The sequence below is a fragment of the Enhydra lutris genome, unplaced genomic scaffold, assembly GCF_002288905.1.
Source record: "Enhydra lutris kenyoni isolate GAN:26980312 unplaced genomic scaffold, ASM228890v2 scaffoldscaffold54, whole genome shotgun sequence".
Lineage (NCBI taxonomy): Eukaryota > Metazoa > Chordata > Mammalia > Carnivora > Mustelidae > Enhydra > Enhydra lutris.
This window is the reverse complement of record NW_019154138.1, coordinates 495,853-521,899: the sequence shown is the minus strand read 5'-3', so window position 1 is coordinate 521,899 and position 26,047 is coordinate 495,853. Positions and strand designations below refer to the sequence as shown.

Below are 26,047 nucleotides of genomic sequence, written 5' to 3'. Positions count from 1 at the left end.
GGGGGCCCGGCCTGGTTTTCTTGCCCGCGAAGCTGACCGAGGGGGTAGCCTCTTCATCCCCCTCAGCACTCTCCATAAATGCCTTTCGCAGAGAGCTGAAATTCTTGGAAAGCGCGGGTCACAGTTCTTTCAGTTTCTACGCTGGACCCCGCCCGCGTGACCAGACCCCGACGAAAAGCCAGCCTACCGCGGAGTCCTCCACCACGACCCCCAACGGCCAGGGCCGAGGGCTTGGGGGCGGACTCCGCGCAGCGACGTCACGGCGCGCCGTGCGCCGGGTCAAAGTTCAGCCCCGCCCCTCTTTCCCTCGCCGTCTTCCTCGGCCTGCGCTGCCGCCGTCGCCGCTGTGGGCCTGGCTGCGCTCCGTCTGCTCCGTCGCCTTCTTCCCTAAGCGCTGCCGGGCCGGCCGCCATGGCAAACGTGGCCGACACCAAGCTGTACGACATCCTGGGCGTCCCTCCCGGCGCCAGCGAGAACGAGCTAAAGAAGGTAGTGGGGAGCGGGACGGCCGGGCAAGGTGTGAGGGGCGCGGGCCTGCTCGGCTGAGGCGGCCAGGCCGCGCTACGGGGCTGCCCAGGAGCCGGCGCCGGACGCTGCGGGTTCAGGCTGGGGGGCGGCAGCGGCAGCGAGACCGGCCTCGGCTGACCTTGGGCCGTCGGCCCCGCCCGCCCGCAAATGCAGCAAATAAAACCCACCCCTGCGCAAACACGACGGGAACGCTTCCTTCCTCCCTACCCCGGCAGGCGCCGGAGGCCGGGCGCTCCCGGGAGGCTGCAGCCTGCGCGGCCCTCCCCGCGCGGAGGTCATCACCCTGGAAAAACAGGTTGGACAGAGGCGCACAGCGCATCTCGGCCTCGGGGTAGAAGTTGTCTACGCCGCGGTCGTTGGCTTCGGAGCCGAGTCCGGCCTGGGTCTAGGGCCTGGCGGGCGGGTTGAGGCCGCCCCCGCCGGTGCCTCCGGGCAGTAGGGTGCCGCAGCCGCAGAAACGCCTCCCTTTCTTCCTCCTTCGCCCACCGACCGGTGCGTCTGTGTATTGTTCTGTGGGCAGGTAGCCTAGATGTCTGTACCCGCTTCAGGAGTAGCCCGTGGGTCCCAGCCAAACACCTGAGTGTACACTAAAAATAAATATAAGGTCTTACTGCGCTCTGCAGTGCTGCGAATCTTTGATCTCGAGATTTCAAAGCACTTACGGCATGTGACTGAGCACTACACAGTCTTCACCGAGCTTCAAGTATCCAGATTTGTAAGCTGAGAAAAAATGAGACTGCTCCTTAGGCCTTGGGACGGTAGAGTTGAGAGTAAAATGGACTTCCTGTTACCTTACCGGAAATGCTGGTCTGTATTATATAATTCATGTGTCTGTGAATAAAGACTTAAGTGCTGTGTATCCTAGCCACCTAAATGTATGCAACTTCACGAAAACTGAAGTCACTCCAATTAACTAATACCCTAATTAATCCTCCACATGAAAAAATAAAAGGAGCTTCTCTTGGCTGATGTTTCCCCTAGAGCGAAGGTAGGAGCCATCCTGAGCAGAGGCTCTAACCTTAGCTTAATTTTTAGTTAAAATGTTTCGCAGTTTTAACAAACTTAACGATCTTTTCTTCAGCGTTCATTGGAGTCGTCTTGGTATGGTTACTGGCCATCAGAGACATTTGACAATAATGAAAATACCGATTTCTCCGATATTTTGTCTTTGGTTAGTGAGTAAACAGTATTGAGGTGAATAAATTAGTAAACAATATTGAGATTTTCTCGGCTTATGAATCCAGATTGTCAAACAATCTCAATGAATAAAAGATGTTTTTGGAAGGTTGTGGTTTTAACCCATTGCTTCTCAGAAAAATTAATATTTAGTATTCATAAATCGTTAAATCAGATTTTGTATGTAACCTTTTTTTTAATTTTTCTTTTGTATTGAAGGCATACAGAAAGTTAGCCAAGGAATACCATCCTGATAAGAATCCAAATGCTGGTGACAAAGTAAGTTACTTGAGACTTTTCCTTAGAGGTTTAAGTTTTAAATTGCCCTGCTTGAAAAAAGGAATCTTGTAAAGAAAAGTCCCATCTGTTCCCATTAAGCCAAACTTTTACATGAAGAGTATTTTGGTTTTGTATTGGGAATGCTAACATTCCAGGCAGTCGTAGGTGGGAGATAAGACCAGAATCAAACCAAAGGTAATTTATAGCTTTTGTTAGGATAATTGGGTTCCAGGTTCCAGTAGCCTTTCCCCCACTCCTCTACTTGAAACTCTAATTGTTTTCCTTGTTGCCTTTTTTTTTTTTTATATAATAGTTCAAAGAAATCAGTTTTGCATATGAAGTACTGTCAAATCCTGAGAAGCGTGAATTATATGACAGATATGGAGAACAAGGTCTTCGGGAAGGTAGCGGTGGAGGTGGTGGCATGGATGATATTTTCTCTCACATTTTTGGTGGGGGATTGTTCGGCTTCATGGGCAATCAGAGTAGAAGTCGAAATGGCAGAAGAAGAGGAGAAGACATGATGCATCCACTTAAGTGAATATCTTTTTTTTTTCTTTTTAAAAAAATATTGAGTACTATTTTTTCAAGTAGTAATGCTTAGTAAAGCTAAAGGTATCAAAAATGTTCTGTCTTTTGTCAGAAAAAAAAATCTTCCATTTCCTTCCTGTCCTCATTGGATGACTAAATTGAATTTGATAACCTGGGTGTTTGTATTTTGCTACAGATCTTAAAGGATGGTTGATGTTTCTACTGAGGAGGCGGATGGTTTTGTTATATTGGTCTGAAGCCACTTGTTACTATATAATTTAAAATTACAATAATGAAGATTATTTTAAGTATTTAAATTTTCCAAGTTACTTTTTATTTAAAAACTTACAAAGTGAGGGACTGTGACTAGTTTGTTTACATGTTACAGTCACTCATTACTTGATCCTCAGTGTGAACTCTCCTAAATTGGTTTCCATGGAGCTTGCTGGCTTCTAGCCTGACATTAACCTGCCACCGTATGAATGGTGTCTGACCTTGGTCTTAGACTGTGAACCCATGAGCCCTCTACAGTATGAAAATAGCTATTTTACTTTGCAAAGTTTGTGAGGTCATTTATCTTTTCGTGCACCAGTAATGGTTTTACTAGCAAATACCAGAGACTTTCAAGTGTTGATTTAAAATATTTCATTATTACCTGATTTATATATTTGAGTAGATAAGAGTAAGTGTAAACTTCTACATTGTTTGAATCTCATTCTTAAATTTGTTTGTATTTTTAAAGAATTTATCCTTAGAAATAAATTATCAGTTGGATATTCTTCCAAGTACGGTGGGTTAGTTGATACAGAAGTGATTTAAGAGGTAAATAAGATCAGGAGAGTACTTGCTGTGCCTTAATAAATTCTTAATACTCACTTTAAAATTTTTTCAACGTATACAGTAGATGCTGTTTTCTTTTAACAGTATTAAAATTTACCTGTTGTTACAGGATTTCATTTTGGGTGACTTTATAATATTCCATTCTATGATTTATTTAAGCATTCACCTTTTCTAGAGGATGTTGCCAATTTTTTTCTGTAATAAATAGCTGCTTTGACTGGATTTGTATACAGCATTGTCTTTTCTTGGCGGAGATATCCAGGCAGGCTTCAGCGTTTTGAGGCTGATAACTACAACTAAATTGCCTTATAAAGGATTGTGCCAGTTTAGCGTCATTGGTGGAGAGTGCCAGCTTGGCCAGACCATTACCCACACTTTTCCTTCATAAGCCATGTTTGTTGAAGTGTCTGTATTTTTCTGGCCTCTTAGGTAGTGGTTTTGTATACTATGTGTAATTTGATATGTAAGGAGGAAAAGAGCTACCTATTTGTTTTCTGTAGATGATTTGGTTAAAGATTGTTATGGGTATAAAAGACAGATGCAGCCAATTGCTTTTGTCTGATTTGGGAAGTGTTGGTAGTGTTTTATTCTTACACTGCCTAGAACATACAAATTTTAGCTTGAGGTAATGATTTTGGGAAAGCTTGAATACCACAAAATAAATAGTATAGGTGCTTTCTTTACTGCTAAAGGAGATTTTAAAACACAATGAGAAGAGTAAAACCACATTAAAAGAATTGCTCTCAGACCCTAAAGAATAGTATTTTGAGACTTGATACACATAGATTGTTTTGAGATTAGTTTGGAAATGAACAGTCCTGTAATTTACATATGCTGTATAAAGGTGAATTGGATTTTATCAGTTTTGTATTTTTTTTTTTTTTTTAAGATTTTATTTTCTTATTTGAGAGAGAGACAATGAGAGAGAGCAGGAGAGAGGAGGTCAGGGAGAAGCAGACTCCCTATGGAGCTGGGAGCCTAATGCGGGACTCGATCTGGGTACTCCAGGATCATGATGTGAGCTGAAGGAAGCCGCCCAACCAACTGACCCACCCAGGCGCCCTCAGTTTTATATTTTTAATAGGCTTTTAAACTGTCCTTTTTTAAAAAATCATAGACCCCTTTGGAAATTTGTTAAAAGTTGTTCAAAGGTATAATTTTGGTTATAAGTCAGTGGTTCCTTGAGACCTCTTAAACTTCTAGGCTCTGTTGAAAACCTGTTCTTTTCCTCCTCTTTGTCCCACTGTTGATAAGGTCACTTTTGTTTTTTGTTTTGTTTTGTTCTTGAGACATATGCAAGCTAAGTTGCATACAACTCTTATAAGTTATAACTTTGTCACCTTTCTAAAAATTGTTCTTTGGGGTAGCAGAGCCTTTAGTAGAGCATGGACTCTGGAGCTATGCTGCCTGTGTGACCAAGTAAGGCAAGTTAACCTCTGCTCAGTTTTGTCTTGTAAAATGAGGATAATAATTGTATCTCATTCAGAGGGTTGTATTAGATGGAGGCTCCTGCCTGAGGCCAGAAGAAGGTTGTGGTGCTAGAGTTTGTTCAGTTATCAGCTCTATCAGAAAACACAGCGTAGCAAATTGTTGGCCTGATCCTATAGGTTGTGGCTTTGAGCACCGTATATACTGTCCATAATGATAAAATTCTTCTGCTAATTTGAGCCACAAAATAAAAGTTCCGTCAATTGACTTAATGTAAGATGATTTTGAATTCTTTAAAAGGTTATAGTAGAATTTGCTGCACAAGCTGTCATTTATATCTTATATTTAGAAGAATTTGGCAGAATTTGATTGGACCTAATTCTTTTCTTCCCAGAGTGTCTTTAGAAGATCTGTATAATGGCAAGACAACCAAACTACAACTTAGCAAGAATGTACTCTGTAGTGCATGCAGTGGGTAAGTGTGTGTTCAGGTTTATGAAATAAATTAATTTCTGTTCTTTCAGTGGCACATTTAGTCTATACCAGGTAAAAATTATTCATGATTTAAACTACCCAAATAGAACATTTTCTGATACATTTGAAAGTTTAAATACTAGTCATTGGAGGTTGAAGATGAAGGTGAAAAGCACATTTCCTGTTTGTCATGGCCAATGGAATGGTCTGTGGGCAAAAATCTAACTTACATCTTTCCTTCCTTTAGCCAAGGCGGAAAGTCTGGAGCTGTTCAGAAGTGTAGTGCTTGTCGGGGTCGAGGTGTACGCATCATGATCAGACAGCTGGCTCCAGGAATGGTACAACAGATGCAGTCTGTGTGTTCTGATTGTAATGGAGAAGGTATGCATGCCAATACTTCTCTGCTTTTATGTTGAAATGGATTGGAAATGCAGGAATTGGAGAGGCTTATCATTTTTCTTTTTTAACATGTGTTTGTATTCATCTTATTAAAGATAAAGAGTTCTAAAAGATAAATATGAAAGTAATTATTCTATTATGCATAGGCGGAATGAACACAACACTAAATTTGTTTAGTGAAATGTTAGTCTTCTTTAGTTTCGAAAGAATGGGCAAAGTTTTTTTGTCGCTTTATATTTTTAAAGGTTATATTTGATAAAGAGGGAGACAGCACATTGTTCAGTTACTTTGATAAGTGGAGGGTTTTACTGTACGCTTTAGCTAGCTAGCTTTTAAGCATAATGAGGATTGAAGCTCTTCTCACAGAAGTAAATACTTCAGGGTTTTTGTGTTTTTGGTTTTGTTTTTTTACTACTTCAGGTTTTGAATGGCTTTGAAATACTTGGGCTCAGAGTGATTTCTTTCTTATTTTTTTTTTTTTTTAAAGACTTTATTTGAGAGAGAGAGAGCATAAAAGGGGAGAAGGTCAGAGGGAGAAGCAGACTCCCCGCAGAGCAGGGAGCCCAATGCGGGACTTGATCCTAGGACTCTGGGATCATGACCCGAGCTGAACGCAGTGGCTGAACCAACCGAGCCACCCAGGCGCCCCCTCAGAGTGATTTCTGAAACTACTACTCATCTCTGTCCTTGTAGTGGTTTTATAGTTATAGACAATATATAACCATATGGACATGACTGACTTCCAGTTAAACATTCCTTAGAAAAACAGGTATACCCAATTTGGCCTGTGGGTTTTAGTTTGCCAGACCCTGTTCTAGAGCAGTGCCATCTAATAAATGTTTTCTACTATGATGTACAATGATATACAAAAATTCTACAAAATTTTTCTAATAAAATATTTCTACAAATTTTTCTGTGTATGCAGTGTCAAGTATGGTCACCACTAGCCACCTGAGACTGTTCAGTATGTGAAATGTAGCTTAGTGTGACTGAGCAACTGAATTTTAAATTTTAATTAAATAGCCACAGATGGCTGATGGCTACCATTGGGCAGCATAGTTCTAGAGCATTTTTTTCCAGATTGGTCGAGGAAGTGGTGAAATAATGGAGAAACTGTATATTATATTCCCCTCCTGGAACGTCTCAGTGCACTTTACCTTATTAAAAGCTCTGACAGTTCCTGCTATCAAGGAACCAAAGTTTACTGAAATCTTTACCTATGTACCATTATGAGGAACTGGCGTTTTACAGAACATAATTTTTGAGAGTCGTGTTCTAGAAATAGTCCCTGAAGTCATTAATTATACATGTTACCTAAGCATTAAAGTGTGCCAGTAATCAGCCAGTAGAAATCAATGCTATTTTTTCACAATGTACTGTGTAGAGCTTCAGTTTTACTTTATTATACCACTAATTAAATGTTTCAGAAGAATGCTTAGAAAAGAAACTGTGTTGTCCTAAACTTGGTTTGGGGATACTCAGTGTCAGCTAAAATTTAGCCATGTCTTTATTGGTTTTGGAAATATCTCAGTGATAGTGTACCTAAATAAAAGGAAAATCTGTAATAGGATGTCTGGGCAGGGGTTAGTCTAGGAAATAAATAAAATCACATACCCAGTATACAAGGTAACAATGAGCCATAAAAGATTTTTTTAAGTTTTTATTTGGGCTGTCTCTGGCAGTAGAGTTAAACTTACATGAAACTAAAGACTGAGGACAAAAAATGAAGTAGCACTTGCAGAAGCTTTAGCATCTGACTACCCATTTTGTTTCCTTGATCCTTAGGCTTTGTTTTAACTTTTAGGAAGTGTAGTCAGGAGTCAGGAAAGTATTGTTTAAGATACATTACATTTCTCGTAACATTTCTTCTTGAAATGGAACCAGGTAGCTTGGTCCTTCAGGTAACTTGTAGTAAGATGTGAGTTTCTGTTATTAAGAATGATAATTTAAACAAAACTTTTTACATAGCAGTTAAATCCAAAACATGTATTTAATTAATAAAAATATTTAAGAGTACAATGTAATACTTTTGCTGGGAGTTTCAATGTTCTCTCTTTCTAGGAGAGGTAATTAATGAAAAGGACCGCTGTAAAAAATGTGAAGGGAAGAAGGTGATTAAAGAAGTCAAGATTCTTGAAGTCCACGTAGACAAAGGCATGAAACATGGACAGAGAATTACATTCACTGGGGAAGCAGATCAGGCCCCAGGAGTGGAACCAGGAGACATTGTACTTTTGCTACAAGAGAAGGAACATGAGGTAATTTCCTTTTTGTTTGTTTGTTTAATTTTTGTTTTATTCGGAAATGGGTCTCATGTTTAAGATACAAGTTAGATGTTTTTGGGTTCTCTGGAACAACACTGAACATAGAAGTTATGTGGTTGGGCTAAGTTTATAAGAACTGACTGTTTAGTAGACCAACAAAGCAGGTGCAGTCAGAAGCACTGAAAAGGAGTCAGTTTTAGTTCCAGCTCAGCCATTGGTTAGCACTATAATCTTAAGTAATCCTGTTGTCTCTATACCCCAGTTTCCTTGTTTATGAAAATAAGGGCATTGGACCAGATGATCTAAGGCAGCTCATTTTTCATTGTGAAACTCCTTTGATGGGTGGTGGGTGGTGAGTGGTGGATAGGACTTCAGTCTTCAGTGCTGCTCTCTTGATTTGTTTTACATTCTGGGTTTACCATATGACCTTTTCTTAAAAGGTTCTGCAGTTTTAAAAAAAAATTTTATTTTGGGGGTGCCTGGGTGGTTCAGTTGGTTAAGCATCTGCCTTTGGCTCACGTCATGATCGTGGGGTCCTGGGATCAAGCCCACATTAGGCTTCCTGCTCAGATGGGAGGGAGTCTGCTTGTCCCTGTGCCCCCCCCCCCCCCCGCTCCTGCTTGTGCTCTCACATTCGTGCTCTCTCTCAAATAAATAAAATGCTAAAAAAGTAAAAATAATTATTTTGGATACATATTGTATGTTATATACAAGGCATAATTAACTGGTCCAACGATGTGATTTAGTTTTTTTTATTTTGATTATACCATTGCACTTTTTTTTTTTTTTTTTAAGATTTTATCTATTTATTTGACAGAACTTGAGAGCACAAGCAAGGGGAACAGCAAAGGGAGAGGGAGAAGCAGGTTCCCCGCCAAGCAGGGAGTCCAGTGCATGTACTGAGGGCCTTTATTCTTGAAGACGGTATTTGGAGCTATTCAGGAAACCTCTTTTTAGTAATCACCCATATTCTTTTTTTTTTTTTTTTTTATTTGACAGAGAGAGATCACAAGTAGGCAGAGAGGCAGACAGAGAGAGGGGGAAGTGACTCCCCGCTGAACAGAGAGCCCAATGTGGGGCTCGATCCCAGGACCCTGGGACCATGACCCGAGCTGAAGACAGAGGCTTTAACCCACTGAGCCACCCAGGTGCCCCATAATCACCCATATTCTTGACTATAGCAGCTTTCCACAGGGTTCTGGCATCATACTTGATCACATTGACTTGAGTTTCTCTAAAGTTTCTTATATCACAAGTCAACCACATTTTTAGTTTTTTGTTGTTGTTGTTGTTGTTTTTTAAGATTTTATTTATTTATTTTTTATTTATTTTTATTTATTTGACAAAGATCACAAGTTGGCAGAAAGGCAGGCAGAGAGCCCTATGCGGGGCTTGATCCCAGGACTCTGAGATCATGAACTGAGCTGAAGGCAGAGGCTTTAAGCCACTGAGCCACCCAGGCACCGTCCCCCCGCCTTATTTTTTTTTTTTTTTTAAGATTTTATTTATTTGACAGAGATCACAAGTAGGCAGAGAGGCAGGCAGAGAGAGGGCACCTTTTTAGTTTGTACTAAAAATTTTTCCTCATTTGATGGTGATTTCTACAAATAAAGTGAATTTTGAAAATCATTTAAAGAATTTAATAGAGAGTAAAGCTTTATTGAAATGTCGATTCAGAGAATTTGATTGGTTGGATTAATTCCCTAACTAGATTGTAGCTTGCTCTCTCCTATGTTAGCCTTTCTCAGGATAAATTTTTTACCTCAGCAAATCTATAAATTACTATATATATTTAGGCCCTTTGTGGATATTGCCAAACCTACAGATAGCAAGTGCTCCTTGCTTAGTAAAAAATAGTAATTCCTAGAATTCTGCCTTAGGATCTTACAGGTTGAAATATTTGTAACTCCTTTCCTCCCAGGGCCCCTACCCCAAGACTTACTTACTTATTTATTTGAGAAGGACAGAAAGGTGGGGGAGGAGCAGAGGGAGAGAGAGAATCTCAGGAAAACTCCATGGTCAGTGCAGAGTCCAATATGGGGCTCAATCTCACAGCCCTGAGATTAGGACCTGAGCCTAAAGAAAGCAAGAGTCTGGGGTGCCTGGGTGGCTCAGTGGATTAAAGCCTCTGCCTTTGGCTCGAGTCATGGTCCCAGGGTCCTGGGATCGGGCCTCACATCGGGCTCTCTGCTTGGCGGAGAGCCTGCTTCCTCTTCTCTCTCTGGCTGCCTCTCTGCCTATTTGTGATCTTTGTCAAATAAATAAATAAAATCTTAAAAAAAAAAAAAAAAAAAAAGCAAGAGTCTGATGCTCAACTGACTGAGCCATCTAGGTGTCCTGAAAATGTTAACCTTCTAAGAAAATTTGGCTAGTCTCAAGTAGTTAATGAAAAAGCTTATAGTTACTTTGGGGCTTTTTTTTTTTCCCACTACCAGCAGTTGTGCTAAAGGAGTTGTCAGGCCATGAGATTAGGGTGAGTGTTATAGCCAAAACATACAAATATTCCAGTCAGAAAACATTTCAGTTTTGAGACTGCTTTATATCATGTGTATTCATCTTTCAGTACAGGTGTATGTATGTTTTGGTGATAATGGCTACAGTTGTGCATTTGCACAGCAAGGAACCACAGTATCTGGTGATGTTATTCCCTTCTTTATGCTTTGTTTTCCAGAAATTATCATCACTTTAAGTCTTTTACTGTCTGGTTCTTGGTAGTTCCTCCTCATTAACCTGGTTTTTCAAAAATTCCCTGAATTCCTATTTGTTCTGTTCAGATTTTAGCATCAAATTTTCTATCCTACTCACCCCTCCACCAGAGTTCCCTGCCCACTGAAACAACCCCGATATCATCTTCAGTTGGAATCGTTTTAAGTTGAGCTCCCTTCTAAGAACATGGTGCCTCTTGTTCCCTACTTCTGATGCAGCTTTAACCGAAGGGTATTTGGTTATAGATGGTTCTTGGAACAATAATTTTTTTTTTAAGATTTTATTTATTTATTTGACCGACAGAGATCACAAGTAGGCAGAGAGGCAGACAGAGAGAGAGGGGGAAGCAGGCTCCCTGCTGAGCAGGGAGCCCAATGCAGGACTCCATCCCAGGACCCTGAGATCATGACCTGAGCCGAAGGCAGAGGCTTAACCCACTGAGCCATCTGGAACAATAATGTTACAAGATGTTCAGAAACACTAGCATTTTGCAGTTATGAAAACATTAAAACATCCTGTTTGGGTAGGTAGTTAAGCATCTGCTTTCGGCTCATCAGGGTCCTGGGATTGAGCCCCACATTGGGCTCCCTGCTCGGCAGGGAGTCTGCTTCTCCCCCTCCCTCTCCTGCTGCTTGTGTTCTCTCTCTCACTGTTCTTTCTCTGTCAAATAAATAAAATCTTTTTAAAAAATTTATTTAATTTGAATTTAGTTAGCATATACTGTATTATTAGTTTCAAGGGTAGAATTCAGTGATTCATCAGTTGCATATAACATGAAGTGCCCTCCTTAATGCCCATCACCCAATTATCTCATCTCCCCTCCAGGAATCCTCAGTTTGTTTCTGTTGCTGAGTCTCTTGTGGTTTGCCTCCCTCTCTATTTTTGTCTTATTTTTCCTTCCCTTTCCCTGTGTTCATCTGCTTTATTCTTTGGAGGAGAGACTATTTAGTATTGAAAAAAATCTAGGTGAGACCTTCCATTGCAATTTTGCTTCATCTTAAATTTCAAGAGCTAAGTACAGATAGTTGTAAATTCTAATAAGCAAAAATTATGTTAGGTATTTGTGCAATTGGATGTATTTTTGCTACACACTGAAAGCTCAGAAACATACTTGATGTTTATTAAATTATCTTTGCATTACTTAAGCCATAGGCTAATAGTGTAATTAGTCACTGTTAGCACTGCTGTTTGATTTACGTTCATCTAAGCAAATTTTTCACATTTATAGAGTTTAAATGTAAAACTTAAACATGTGTAAAACATGATATTGAGTCCATTTAGTGGCCAAGCATTACTGGTTAAGCTTTTTTTTTTTTTTTAAAGATTTTATTTATTTATTTGACAGACAGATCACAAGTAGGCAGAGAGGCAGGCAGAGAGAGAGAGGAGGAGGCAGGCTCCCTGCTGAGCAGAGAGCCCGATGTGGGGCTCGATCCCAGGACCCCGGGATCATGACCTGAGCCGAAGGCAGAGGCTTTAACCCACTGAGCCACCCAGGCGCCCCCTGGTTAAGCTTTTTATGTTGAACATAAGCTCTCCTCTTTCCCTGTTAATGATCATGTCTGGTGAATCTGTTCTACAGAATCCCCCTGGACTGTCTACACCTTTTGCTCATAGGCAGGGCCAGAAAATAAGCCAGAATTGCAGAATATCCCTGGTTGTGGTTTTTGGAGCCTCAGCTATGCTTTATCAGCCAGTTTTCCCAATTCCATTGTTTTGCTTTTCTTTCTTTCTTTTTTTTTTTTTTTTAAGATTTTTACTTATTTACTTGAGAGAGAGGGCAGGAGCCCAGTGGAGGGTGAGGGAAGGTATGGGCAGAGGAGGAGAAACGGGCTCTTCACCAAGCAGGGAGCCCAACTTGGGGTTCGATCCCAGAACCCTGGGATCAGGACTCAAGCCAAAGGCAGATGCTTAACCGACTGAGCCACCCAGGTGTCACTCCAACGTTTTCTGATTGGTGTTTCTAGTATATTACATGAGAATAGCTCGGTTTCCTTATATAAATTTATGGAATTAGGGATGATGACAGTTTGGCTTTTACAATGAATGGTAGAATGAAGGTTTTGAAATCATTTCAAGGAATACAGCACAACAGGGTATGGCTCCATAATTTTTTTTTTTTTAATGTGTTTTGTTTGCTTTATTTATAGGTGTTCCAGAGAGATGGGAATGATTTGCACATGACATATAAGATAGGACTCGTTGAAGCTCTGTGTGGATTTCAGTTCACATTTAAGCACCTTGATGGACGTCAGATTGTGGTGAAATACCCCCCTGGAAAAGTAATTGAACCAGGTAAGTCTTGATTTTTGTCTGATCCAGGATTCCATGTGGAAGGGTTTTTTTTGTTTTGTTTGTTTTGTTTTTGCAGTTAGTAAATTTTTATAGTAGGTGACTTTCAAAAAAGTACTGAGCAGCTTGCTTCTTGGTTAAAATTCTAATAGTTTTCTTTTTACTTACTCAAATAATAGGTTGTGTCCGTGTAGTTCGAGGGGAAGGAATGCCACAGTATCGTAATCCCTTTGAAAAAGGTGATCTCTACATAAAGTTTGATGTGCAGTTTCCTGAAAACAACTGGATCAACCCAGACAAGCTTTCTGTAAGTATTCTCTCTATATATAAGTGACAAATTACTTAAAAGTTTAAGAATGAGGTGGTCCTTTGTCACGTTTGATTTGTTTTTGGTGCTAAGATTAGAACATGTAATTTGTAAAACTTTGCTATTTTAACATTTTGAGTGATCGTTGGGCTGACCTGGTGATTATTAAAGGCAAGGCTTGGGGCACCTGTGTGGCTCAGTTAAGCATCCAGCTCTGTTTCAGCCCAGGTCATGATCTCTGGATTGTGAGATCAAGCCCCATGTCAGGATTCTCGCTGGATATGGAACCTGCTTAAGATTCTCTCTCTCCCTGCTCTCTCTCTCTCTCTCTCTCTCTCTCTCTCAAAAAAAAAAAAAAAAAAATTGCTGGTGTAAACGTTGATGGTGCCAAGCAGGGAATAGTAAAGAATTAAAGCAAACTGGATGTAAGTTTGTGGGAGGATTGAGACACCCCGAACACCAGATCCCTTACCTGAAGAGGCAGCCTCCCAGGTTAGCATTAGTTATTCCTTGCAGGAAAGCGTGTCTTTGGTAAAATTTTCCAGTGTTTAATTGTTGGCAACTAATTCTGGTGTTTTGTGTCTTAAGCAATATTGGGATGTACAAAAGATGTCTGCAGGTTTGACCTGTGGGTCATCAGTTAGTCATCTCTGGCTTTAAAGTACACTAGATTTATTTAACTCTCAAAGAAGCATATATTTTGGGTTGTATCCAGAGGGAAGGCCAAGAGATAGCTCACAAACTAACGTTTTTGTTTCATTTTGATTTTCGTTAAGGAACTAGAAGATCTTCTGCCGTCTAGACCAGAAGTTCCAAACATAATTGGAGACACAGAGGAGGTAGAGCTTCAAGAATTTGATAGCACTCGGGGCTCGGGAGGTGGTCAGAGGCGTGAAGCCTATAATGATAGCTCTGATGAAGAAAGCAGCAGCCATCATGGACCAGGAGTGCAATGTGCCCATCAGTAAACTCTGCAAACAAATTGCACAGGTGGATTTTCTTTCCACATTTGCCCGGTTTGCTTTCAGCGATCCAGCTGGAGGGTCTGGTCAGTCCAGATGAACTGATGGACATCTGTTGGTCTATGTGTAACTTTTAAAATTGGTATAGTATCTACAGAGTGTATAATTTAAACTAACCACAAAGCTTTACATCTTCATTTTGACTGTTCTGTAGCAGAATAAAGCACTTGAAAGGAGATAAGACTCCCTTTCACACATGGGTTATAAGTTTCAGTCCTGGTATCCGTGCTTGATTTTTATCAGTTTTGTGTAGATTTTATGTTTCATATTTTAAATCCAAATCCCACATTGTAAAGTTTGTGTACAATTTGTCCTGAAGCTTTGTGTTTGGCTGCACCTGCGTAAGCTGCTACAAATAGAATAAAGAATTTCATAGCCTGTATCTATCATTTAGATGCATGGAAAAATGGGCTTTGCACACAATGGGTTTGGAGCTGACTGGGAACAATGGAAAAAAATAACATTAGCTGTGGTTGTAAAGTCCCACCCCACTTTTTTTTTTTTTTACCATCTTGTGAAAGGTTTCTGAAACTCGATAATAAAAAGCAGTTGGTATAAATTATTCTTTGTGTCACATTTTTAGAAGGAAGAACATACTTTGAACTGTAAAATGTATCCTTAAACTGGAGAATGTATCCTTTATTCTGGTTCTTAAGCAGCCCTTAAAAACCCATTGGCCTGAAGCTTATGCCTCAGGTATGTGCCCATTTTATAGTATTAAAAGGCAAAAAGAAAGTTTGGTATGTTGGTAGAAACAGGCTTTATTGGCTTCAATTGATGCTTTGTACAGTCAAGGACATCTGAGTTATGTAACTCACAAGTTACAATCCTGAGCATCGGGGCCAGGTTAACCTAGCCTCTGTATCTCCCCACCACCACCCCTTTTAAAAATAAGGTAACAGCAAATCAATATTAGAACCATGTCTGCGTAGAACCTGTTAAAATGCTGTTTTCATTAAATGTTAAGTTAAAGATTCTCTGTCTCCATTAAGTTGAATATTTGAGATTGGGGGAAGCATTGATTACTAATGTTTTATAGAAAAGTAAGACTCTTAGGCTGGTATGAGAAAAATCAGGTAAAACTGCTATGAAGAGGATGTTGTGTTGCTCTTTCCATCTTCTATTACCTTCTTTTCATTCCCAGAGTAGATATTTTTAGAACACACTTTAATTTTAGGGAGAAGAAACATTAGTTGTACATTTTACATTTGTAAAAGAACAAAGAGGGAAAAGTGAAAACTAAAATTTAAAAATGTATTATGCCATCCCTGAGCCTCAACACAGTACTTGTAGTTTATTTCTAGGTCTACCATAACCTGAATGGGGGCGTGTGGTGGGGGTGGGAAGGGTCCTGGCATTAATCAAGGCCTGTGAGGTTTAAATTATTGCCCTATCCTCTCTACCTCCATTGTACAAAAAATATTTTACAACCAGCCTGGGCAAGATTCAACAGCATAGTAGTTTTGTATCCAAGGTTACTTCCCCACAACCACTTTAAGGGTAAGAAATGCAGTGGCAATATAAAGTTTGTAGCCTTTCCAATAAAGGTTTATAAAACATTAGAGTTGTTCAGTGTAGTCTTTTTTAATTCTTCTACCCAGGTTTTTTTGGCCATAGTGAAAACCATATGGAAGGAGAATCCAACCTTGTTAAAATCTGTTATGCACTCGGCCGTGCTCTGCTTTGTCGAGCACCTGTATACAGAATAAGCATGTATGGTATTGACATTAAAAGAGTCTTTTTAACAACTTTATTGAAATAACTCCTGTGCCATTAAATCTTTTAAAAAATGGTGTACAACTCAGTGGTTTCCAGTATATTTACAGAGTTTGCAACCATCACCACTAATTCCAGAACATTTTCATCACCCCAGAAGAAAAAACCCAAATCCATTAGCATTTACTCATTCTGTTTGTTCCCCAGCCCCTAGTACAATCACTAAGCTAGTTTCGTTTTGTATAAAATGGGCTCATAACAACATGTGGCCTTTTGTAAGCTGTTTATTTAGTAATGTTTCCAAGGTTTATCCCTGTCATAGTATGGATCAGTACTTTGTAGTAATCTGTTGTGTTGCTAGCAGTACCATGCGTTTGCTGACCCATCCATCAGTTGATGGGCATTTGGGGCTTTTTCCATTGGAATAATGCTACTATGAACATTCACGTATAAATTTTTGTGTGGACATACTTAGAATTCTTTAAGATCTGTTCCAGGTGTGGAATTGCTGGGTCACATGGTAAGTGTTTAATCTTTTGAAAAACTGCCAAAACTTTTTCAGAAAGTCTATACCATTTTACGTCCTACCAGCAATGTATGAGATTTCAATTTTTCCACTTTAACTGCCAACATTTGTTAGTATCTGTCATCCTAGTGGGTAATGAAGCAGTTTTTATTTTCATTTGCCCAATGTCTCATGATATTAGCCATCTTTTCCTGTGCTTACTGACTGTTTGTATATCTTAGGAGAAATGTATTCAAATCTTTCCCCACCCCATACTTTATTCAGATTTTCCTAGTTTTTATCTTTTTCTGTTCCAGGATATCCCATTATATTTAGTCATATCTGCAAAGGCTCTTCTGCTGTGACAGTCTCCCTTTGTTTTTGAAGACCTACATGGTTTTGAGGACTACTGGTCAGCTATTTTGCAGAAATGTCCCTTGATTATATGTGTAAAATTTCTCACAGCACTAGTTGCAGGAATGAATCGGTATCATGTTGAAAAACCTGTTTCCTCTGCTCATAACACTTCCGACACTACCTGGAGTTAGGGCAGACCCCGCAGGTTAAGAACTCAGTCCCAGGGGCGCCTGGGCGGCTCAGTGGGTTAAGCCGCTGCCTTCGGCTCAGGTCATGATCTCAGAGTCCCGGGATCGAGCCCCGCATCGGGCTCTCTGCTCAGCGGGGAGCCTGCTTCCTCCTCTCTCTCTGCCTGCCTCTGCCTGCTTGTGATCTCTCTCTGTCAAATAAATAAATAAAATCTTAAAAAAAAAAAAAAAAGAACTCAGTCCCACTAGACTGCCCGACTTAAGGTGTCCGTCACGAGTCCCAGGTTGTTGCCTACGCTTCTGACCAACTGCTCATCGGCATTACCCACAACCCCGTCTTCGGGTTGCTAGAATGGCTTATAGAACTCAGGAAAACACTACTTACGAGATTGCCAGTTTATCATAAAGGATACAACACAGGAACACCCAAAGGGAGGAGATGCCCAAGACAAGGGATGTGGAGTTGCCATGCCTCTGAGCACATCCTTCTCCCAGCACCTTGATGTGTTCGCCAGTCTGAAGCTCTCTGGCCCCTTCCTTCAAGGTTCCTGTGGAGGTTTCATTCATAGGCACAACTGATTAAATTCATTGGCCATTTATGGGGTTTTTATTTTTGTTTGTCCCATTAACCTTTTGTTTTAATGTAGGGTCTCAAAATTCACTGACAGATTTGGCCAAGTTGTTTCCATTAAAAAGTACTGATTTTAAAAAACCAATAACCTAAAACTACCACACACATAAACACACACAAAATGGTTCACAAAACATTGTCCTGGTCTTAACAATGTATCGTCATTAACCAGTCTTTTACCACTAAATGGTGTCATCAAAGCAGTGGACAAGAAGGCAGCTGGAGCTGGCAAAGTCGCCAACTGTGCCCAGAAAGCTCAGAAGGCTAAATGAATATTATCCCCACTACCCGCCGCTCCAGTCTTAACCAGTGGTGGAAGAATGGTCTTAGAACTCTTTGTGTTCTTGACCGTTTGTGATTGAACTTCACCTCAGCCTTTCTCACCTGCTGGAGGTCTGGAGGGTGAGGCTGAAAGTTCCAACCTTCTAATCACACAGTTGGTTCCTCTGGTAACCAGCTAACATCCTTCAAGACTCGTCTCATTAGCATAAAATCAGGTATGGGTGAAAAGATCTTGTTATGTATAAAAAAGACACTCTTCCCACCCCTATCAGGAAATTGAAGGGTTTTAAGAGCTCTGTGCTGGGAACCAGGAATAAAGACCAAATGTGTATTTCTTATTCTATCACAATTTCACAGTGGTCTCTCAGTGAAACACTGCAGAACATTAAAACTCTCAAGGCACGTGCATAGAACTTGTTTCTAACTGGCCGACTTGCATGAATCAGTCTGGTGTTATTTTAGTGAAACACTGAGAAAGCTTGCTCCCGCCATTTACCTACTACCATTTGTGCTTAGTTGTTGAATTCCACGATGATACGTGGTTGGTGATAGCAGAACTGTAAACCAATGCCCACCTGGGAAACAAGTGATGAACTAGTGTACACTGCTAAGAATAGTTCCTTTCAATTTTACAGATTTCATTTCCAAAGTGACTTAGGTTAGTAACCTCACCCCCTTCAGGGAGATTGTTAATATGTTGTAATATAGTTAGATTGTGTTGCATATTCTGCATTTCATCCTAGGAACCACCCCCCACCACCTCTATATGATGTTTTCAAATCTGCATACATTGAGGGTCACTGCTGTAAAGTTCACTGTGTTTCGACAGATGCATAGTGTCATGTATCTACTATTACAGTGTCATATGGAATAGTTTCACCACCCTAAAAAAGCCCTGTGCTTCACCAGTTCAACCCCCCTCACCCTTCCTGAGCCCATGGTGACCTCTTCTGTTTCTCACTCTTCCAGAATTTCATATAATTAGAGTGATATAGTTAGCATGTAGCCTTTTCAGACTGGCTTTCACTTAACAATATGCATTTAAGATTCATCTATATCTTTTTGTGGCTTGATAACTCATTTCTTGTCATTGCTGAGTAAGATTCTATTTTTTGGGTATACCACAGTTGATCTTTTTTTTTTTTTTTTTTTTTTTTAAAGATCTTATTTATTTATTTGAGAGAGAGAACAACCGGAGGGGAGTGGTAGAATGAGAGGGAGAAGGCGGCTTCCCGCTGAGCAGGGAACCTAACACGGGGCTCAATCCCAGGACCCTGAAATGACCTGAGCCAAAGGCAGGCGCTTAACCAACTGAGCCACCCAGGCACCCCTACAGTTTATCTTTTATCAAGATTTTTGATTTGCAAATTTTTTTTGCCATTTGTGGATTGTCCTCGCTTTTTTTTTTTTTTTTGAAGATTTTATTTATTTCACAGAAAGAGGTCAAAGTAGGCAGAGCAGCAGGCAGAGAGAGGGGGAAACAGGCTCCCCAATGAGCGGAGAGCCTGATGCAGGACTTGATCCTAAGACCCTGAGATCATGACCTGAGCTGAAGGCAGAGGCTTAACCCACTGAGCCACCCAGGTGCCCCTTGTCTTCACTTTCTTGATAGTATCCTTTGAAGCACAAAGATTATTAATTTTAAGTCCAATTTATCTACTTTTTTTCTTTTGTTACTTGTGCTTTTGGAATTTTAACTAAAATGTATAACACTGGGGATGGAACCTTCAGTGTTTATTTTGGTACAGTGGCTGTTTTTTTGCATACAATAATCATCTGGTTCTGAGGAGTAGGAAGGACATTGTGGATCCTACCTGGTAACTGATATTTTACTTGGGAAACCCACACGAAGTTACTGTTAACAATTGTATCAATTAGGTCTTATGTATTTTGCTGGAAGTACTAATTATACTGACTCACTTTCTTGTCTCTCCTTGCCAACCCATTTACTTAATGCCACACAGAATAAGATCCATAAACCCAGACTTCCTTTTTTGGCTTGCTACTTCGCAAGTCTTACGTTCTTTCGGTTTCAAGTAAACACGTTTTATATTAGTATCAATAGCTGGAGTTTGATTACAAAGAAATACATGTAATCTAATAATTACTCCAAAAGTCTTGTGATTAATTCATCCCCAGTTGCAAGGGATTTGATAGAACTCTGAAGCCCACATAGTCTGGTGCAGACTTCTAGAGAATGTTAGTATAATTGCCATTTGTTTTTAATTTCTGGAAGTTCAGTTAAATCTCTGGTCAAAGTGAACCAATTTCCAGTACCACTGTAAGTCAGGCTAAAGAAAAGGACCTGAAGAAGCTCTTTAACAGTGGTAAGTTGAGGACTTTCATTACTGATGTATTTTACCCATCTGTGTGTAAACAGCCAATCCCCTCTTGTGATCTACAAATTATTTTCTGTTAGGCAGCCCATGATCATTAAAAAATTAGATTTGAGGGGTACCTGGGTGGCTCAGAGGGTTAAACCTCTGCCTTCGGCTCAGGTCATGGTCTCACGGTCCTGGGCTCTCTGCTTGGCAGGGAGCCTGCTTCCCTCTCTCTCTCTGCCTGCCTCTCTATCGACTTGTGATCTCTCTCTCTGTGTCAAATAATAAAATAAAAATCTTTTAAAAAATGAGATTTGAGGGGCGCCTGGGTGGCTCAGTGGGTTAAGCCGCTGCCTTCGGCTCAGGTCATGATCTCGGGGTCCTGGGATCGAGCCCCGCATCGGGCTCTCTGCTCGGCAGGGAGCCTGCTTCCTCCTCTCTCTCTACCTGCCTCTCTGCCTGCTTGTGATCTCTCTCTGTCAAATAAATAAATAAATAAATCTTTAAAAAAAAAAAAAATGAGATTTGAAAAATGACTAATCCCCTTCTCAAATCCCATACTAATGGGACTATCCATGCAAACAGATTGGTCTTCATTCTTTAAGATTTTTTTAATGTATATAGAAGCAAACCTCCCATCTTTAGTCCTCTTTGCAGATGTACTTTTACCATTTTCTCATGACTGTGTATGTGAAAATGGGATACAATTTATTTAACAACTTTTCTTAGGTCTTTTTATTCATTTGCCATATTTGCATACTGACACAATAATCTATGTCATCTTTTCAATGACCTCACAGTCCTGATGTTTGGATGGACCATAATCTAATCTTCTATTGGTAATGTTGACCTTAAAAATCAAATAGCCAGCTACTTTACCAACCAATCAAGTTCATTTGGGAAATAGCAGAAGAATTAACAATTCGTGACATACAAACAATGGCAAACCATAGGCAAGTCTGGACAATAAAGGAGAGAAATATTACTTTATAGAGAAAAATGAAGACACTAAGAGGGGTTGCTTTCAAAGAAAGTCTATTGGAGGAAAGCAAGAGTTCAGGGTGGTGATGATTTCTCATTGGCTGAATTGTGACAGTTTCTCACTGGCTGGGGTGTTGGTGGGCAAGGAGGTAATTTTCCACCCTCTTGTTGAGGAAGTAAGGTGAACTTCTTGCTCAGGAATGTAAAGTAAACTGTAACAGAAGTTTGTGAGAGCTCCCCCTTCAAGTTTTCCCAACTCCATTCTTTTTTTTTTTTAAGTCTGTTTATCTATCTATCTATCTATTTCTTTAGTAAAGATTCTATTTATTTATTTACTTGACAGAGAGAGACACAGTGAGAGAGAGAACAGAAGCAGGGGGAGTGGGAGAAGGAGAAGCAGGCTTCCCACCGAGCAGGCAGCCCGATGTGGGGTTCGGTCCCTGGACCCTGGGTTCATGACCTGAGCTGAAGGCAGACGCTTAACAACTCAACCACCCAGGCACCCCAAGTTTATTTATTTTTAAGTAATCTCTATACCCAATACGGGGCTTGAGCTCATAACTGCGAGATCAAGAGTTGCTCACTCTCTCGACTGGGCCAGCCAGGAATCCTTCCCAGACTCCATTCTAAATGAGGTTTCCCTTCATTAATTTTCACAATAGATACTTAGGCTGCTTCCAATTATTTCTTATTACAAACAATCATACGGATAATAACTTCATAAATATGTCTTTGTGCATTTGTACACAAAGCACAGATTACAAAGTTAAGCTTCTAATGCATAAAACACTGGCACATAGTAGAACTTAAATAATTATTTATTGAATGAAAGGAGTTCCTCTTGACCTTTGAACCTAATCTAAAATCTGAAAGATATGAAATAATGACCTAAATCTGAAAAAGGACTCTAAAAAAATAGTAGATCCCTGTTAGAATTGGAGGATAGAGCCAAAATGAGTTTCTCAGCTTCTTCAGTACCAAAGATCTCATGCTGAAATATTTTCCTCACCAAATAAGTTATGATTACTTACTTTTTTACTTTATTAAGGCATAATTTTCAGTCCTGAAATCTATGATGTAGTTCCCTGTAGAACCAAAATCCATAAAACAGGGATCTATATTTAAAGTGGGGGTCTATATTTAACATATATTTAACTTTAGGAGACACAAGAGTCGGTCAGAATGCCTGGGAATGCCACTTCCTGAGACAGTATAGGTACTGTTCCAGGGAAACACCTGCCCATCAAGCCTTATGTACTAATCCTGATACCAGTGGGAATTGGGCTTCCCTCATGGACAACTGATTAAAGCTAGACTCAAGGGGCGCCTGGGTGGCTCAGTGGGTTAAGCCTCTGCCTTTGGCTCAGGTCATGATCTCAGGGCCCTGGGATGGGGCCCCGCACGGGGCTCTCTGCTTAGCAGGGAGCCTGCTTCCCCCTCTCTCTCTGCCTGCCTCTCTGCCTACTTGTGATCTCTCTCTGTCAAATAAATAAATAAAATCTTAAAAAAAAATACAGCTAGACTCAAGTCTCCAAGGTTTTGGCCTTGCTTAGGCATCTAAAAGCAGATTGAGAGCTGAGCTATTTCTTTGAAGGCATAGTTGAGACTTTGCCCAGCGCTCTCAATGAGCAAGCTCTGTCAATATGGGTCACAGTGCATGACAGATATGGTGACACTTCATCCCATTCTCTTTCTCATCACGCTGGTCCAGGGATGTCTTTCTTTTATAAGCTTTTTTTTAAAAAATCATTTATTTGAGAGAGAGCATGAGAGAACATAAGCAGGGGAACAGCAGAAGGAGAGGAAGAAACAGACTCCCTGCTGAGCAGGGTGCCTGATGCAGGGCTCGATCCCAGGACTCTGAGACTGTGAGCTGAGCTGAAGGCAGACCGTTAACTGACAGAGTCACCCAGGCATCCTGGTCCAAGGATGTCTTGTAGCTAAAGCTCTTTAAATTCTAGGTCCTCTGTGGCTTGATCCCAGAGGGTTGGTAGCTGGGTACCCAGAAAGACAGTGTTGGATCCTCCCTGAGTATCCCAACAATCTAGAGACGTCCACTATAGTGGCCTCGTTACAGGAATTTATGCTTTGGATGCTTCCTTTCTTGCTCTCAAAGAGAAGAGATTCAACCATAGGTTAGGCTCTTGTCACAGCTTATGTTTCAGACATGAGAAAGATCCAAGACTTCAAGGATGGAGAAGCAGTGCTCCACTAACCGGCTCTGACATCTCCTTTGGAAACCTTCTGACTCCTTATTATTAGAATAGCTTTGGTCCCAAAGAGTTTGTCCACCGAGTTTCCTTGTCCTTCCGCATATTTATTCACAGAGGACTAATGACTACACTTGTTCAACACAAGATTCCTTAAACTATTTAATACATTGTCCACATAAAATCCTTAGAATGCCTTTGCCAATGGTGTACCTGTTTATCTCACCAAAACATTTCAAAACATGAGTGTACAATGGCTGATTAACGTCCTACTAACACTGGTGAGTACGTACTTACATCTAAAGCATTTTGTAATCGCAATTAACAAAGACACACCAGGCATAAGAAGCAGTGAGACCCCTCTGGAAGGGGAGGAGTCCATAATAACCTATCACTGAAAGTCCAAGAGTCTTGATCCATGGACAATCATGGTTCCAGTGGTCTGCCTAAGAAATTAGAACTGGCACAAAAGAAATCAGCTTATTGGGGCGCCTGGGTAGCTCAGTGGGTTAAAGCCTCTGCCTCCCTCTCAGGTCATGATCCCAGGGTCCTGGGATCAAGCCCCGCATTGGGCTCTCTGCTCAGCATTGATCCTGCTTCCTCCTCTCTCTGCCTGCCTCTCTGCCTACTTGTGATCTCTGCCTGTCAAATAAATAAATAAAATCTTAAAAAGGAAGAAAGAAATCAGCTTATTAAGAAGTAAAACCTCAGCACATAGGCTCCCCAGCTTGCAATCTACCCTTCTTTCAGGTCCTGAGTTTGAACTCCTGATATCGTAGACTCAAGAGAGAAAGAATCTCTCTGTTCTTTCCATGTAGACTAATCCCTAGCCCAGCTAGTCAACATCGTTTTCCTGTGTTAGCTTGAAGAGGACAGAAAATGAAGCCTATGTCAGGAGCATTAAAGGCTTATAATGGGCATTTTCTATATTTTGGCTACTTTTTTTCTATCTCCTCTGGGTACTTATACTCTGGTTTTCCCCTAAAACCAGCAGTCAGCAAACTACAGCCGATGGGTCATATCTAACCTACCACCTGTTTTTGTGAATAAAGTTTTACTGGAATGTAGCCATACTCATTCTTTTACATATTTTATGTGGTGATTTTCTGCTACACTAGCAGGGTTGAGCAGTCACAACAGAGACCATATAGTCTATAAAGCCTAAAATATTTACTATGTGACCCTATGCAGGAAAAGTTAGCCTACTTCTGGTCCAATAAACAACTACCTTCCTCATTCTCAGTTCTTGTGATTAGAGCCGATTTGGGTTGGGTTTTCTGTCACTTTGCAACAGTTGAGTCCTACCTGATGTAAAGGTGGCCCAGCTCAAATCTATCTCCTGACAGGGCTTAAAACACATGACCAGAGCAGCAATGATCCTTTTGTATCGTAGATGGATGGGAACTATGCTCCTGTGGCCAGAAGCTGCCACTTGCTTTCCATCAACAGGATCAAATATTTGAAACTGGTTTCCTCTAAAATCCCAGGTGTATTGTCACCCTCTGGTGATGCCTCATCGACATATATATGTTGATATACGTATATGCGTGTGTGTGTGTATGTGTACACACAGTATAAAAGGATACACATAGACACATATGTATTTGGTGAGAGAGCAACAGTGCTGTGGAGGAACAGGTTGAACAGGATGGAAGCTTGCTGCCTCCACATCCCAGGGTGTGGATGGTGTCATAACAGCCAACCAACATCATGGAATGATTGGTACATGCCAGTGTTTTCATATGTTATGTCATACGAACCCCACACCAACCTTGGAAGGTAGAAATTATTGTTGCCCCAGTTTATAGATAAGGAAACTGAATCTCAGAGATATTAAGGAATTTCATAAAGATTACATAGCCAATAAGTGATGAAGACGGGATTCTCATTCAAGTCCAAACTCCAAGGAGGGCTTGGCCTTCAACCTGATGCTGTACAACCAAGTCAGCAACGCCATCAAAGCAGCAACTCTTTCTCCACACTGCCAGCAAAAGTCCCTTGTGGGGCACTTACTGTCCTATGTGGGTCATACGCCATCCTTGAGCCCATCTCTGGGGGCAGGGATGCTGGGCCTGGCTTCCATGCCCAACTGTGAGCCTGAGATGGGGCCATGCTCACCTAAATTACATGACCCGGACAATGCCAGTGCCAGCATTTCCATATAGAAAGGAATGGAAGGTGACAGCATTTTATTTTATGGGTTTGAGAAACATCAATTGTCCACATTTGTTGGGGGTGGGTAGGGAGTTGGTGTTGTCTCTGCTCCTGGCCTTAGTGCTTTTGTCTTTTTCCACTATCATCTTTGGCCAGATGAGATGTTGAGACGTCATCCTTAGAGCACCTTTTCTGACAGAGAACCGTGTATCCATCAGGGATGGGACTCAGGTGCTGGGCCTGAGGCACTCTGAATTAGGATCTCAACAATCTCTGAGCAAAGTCAGTTGTTAAACATCTGTTCCCTTTTTTTTTTTTTTTTTAAGATTTTATTTTTAAACAATCTCTACATCCAATGTGGGACTCAAACCCACAAGCCCAAAATCAGGAGTCACATGCTCCAGCAACTAAGCCAGCAAGGCGTCTCTCAGTTTCCTTCTGCTCAAGTCTGATTTA

General features: G+C 40.8%; 1 protein-coding gene across 1 annotated transcript; it reads left to right on the top strand.

Moving 5' to 3' along the window:
- The first annotated feature begins 282 nt into the window (after positions 1–282).
- Positions 283–15,805, top strand: LOC111157395 (DnaJ heat shock protein family (Hsp40) member A2). Its single transcript, XM_022518767.1, has 9 exons — positions 283–489; positions 1,924–1,983; positions 2,297–2,520; positions 5,177–5,257; positions 5,504–5,637; positions 7,717–7,913; positions 12,776–12,920; positions 13,097–13,224; positions 14,001–15,805. The coding sequence occupies exons 1-9, from the start codon at positions 412–414 to the stop codon at positions 14,190–14,192; spliced, it is 1,239 nt and encodes a 412-aa protein (XP_022374475.1). The 5' UTR covers positions 283–411; the 3' UTR covers positions 14,193–15,805.
- The last annotated feature ends 10,242 nt before the right edge of the window (positions 15,806–26,047 follow it).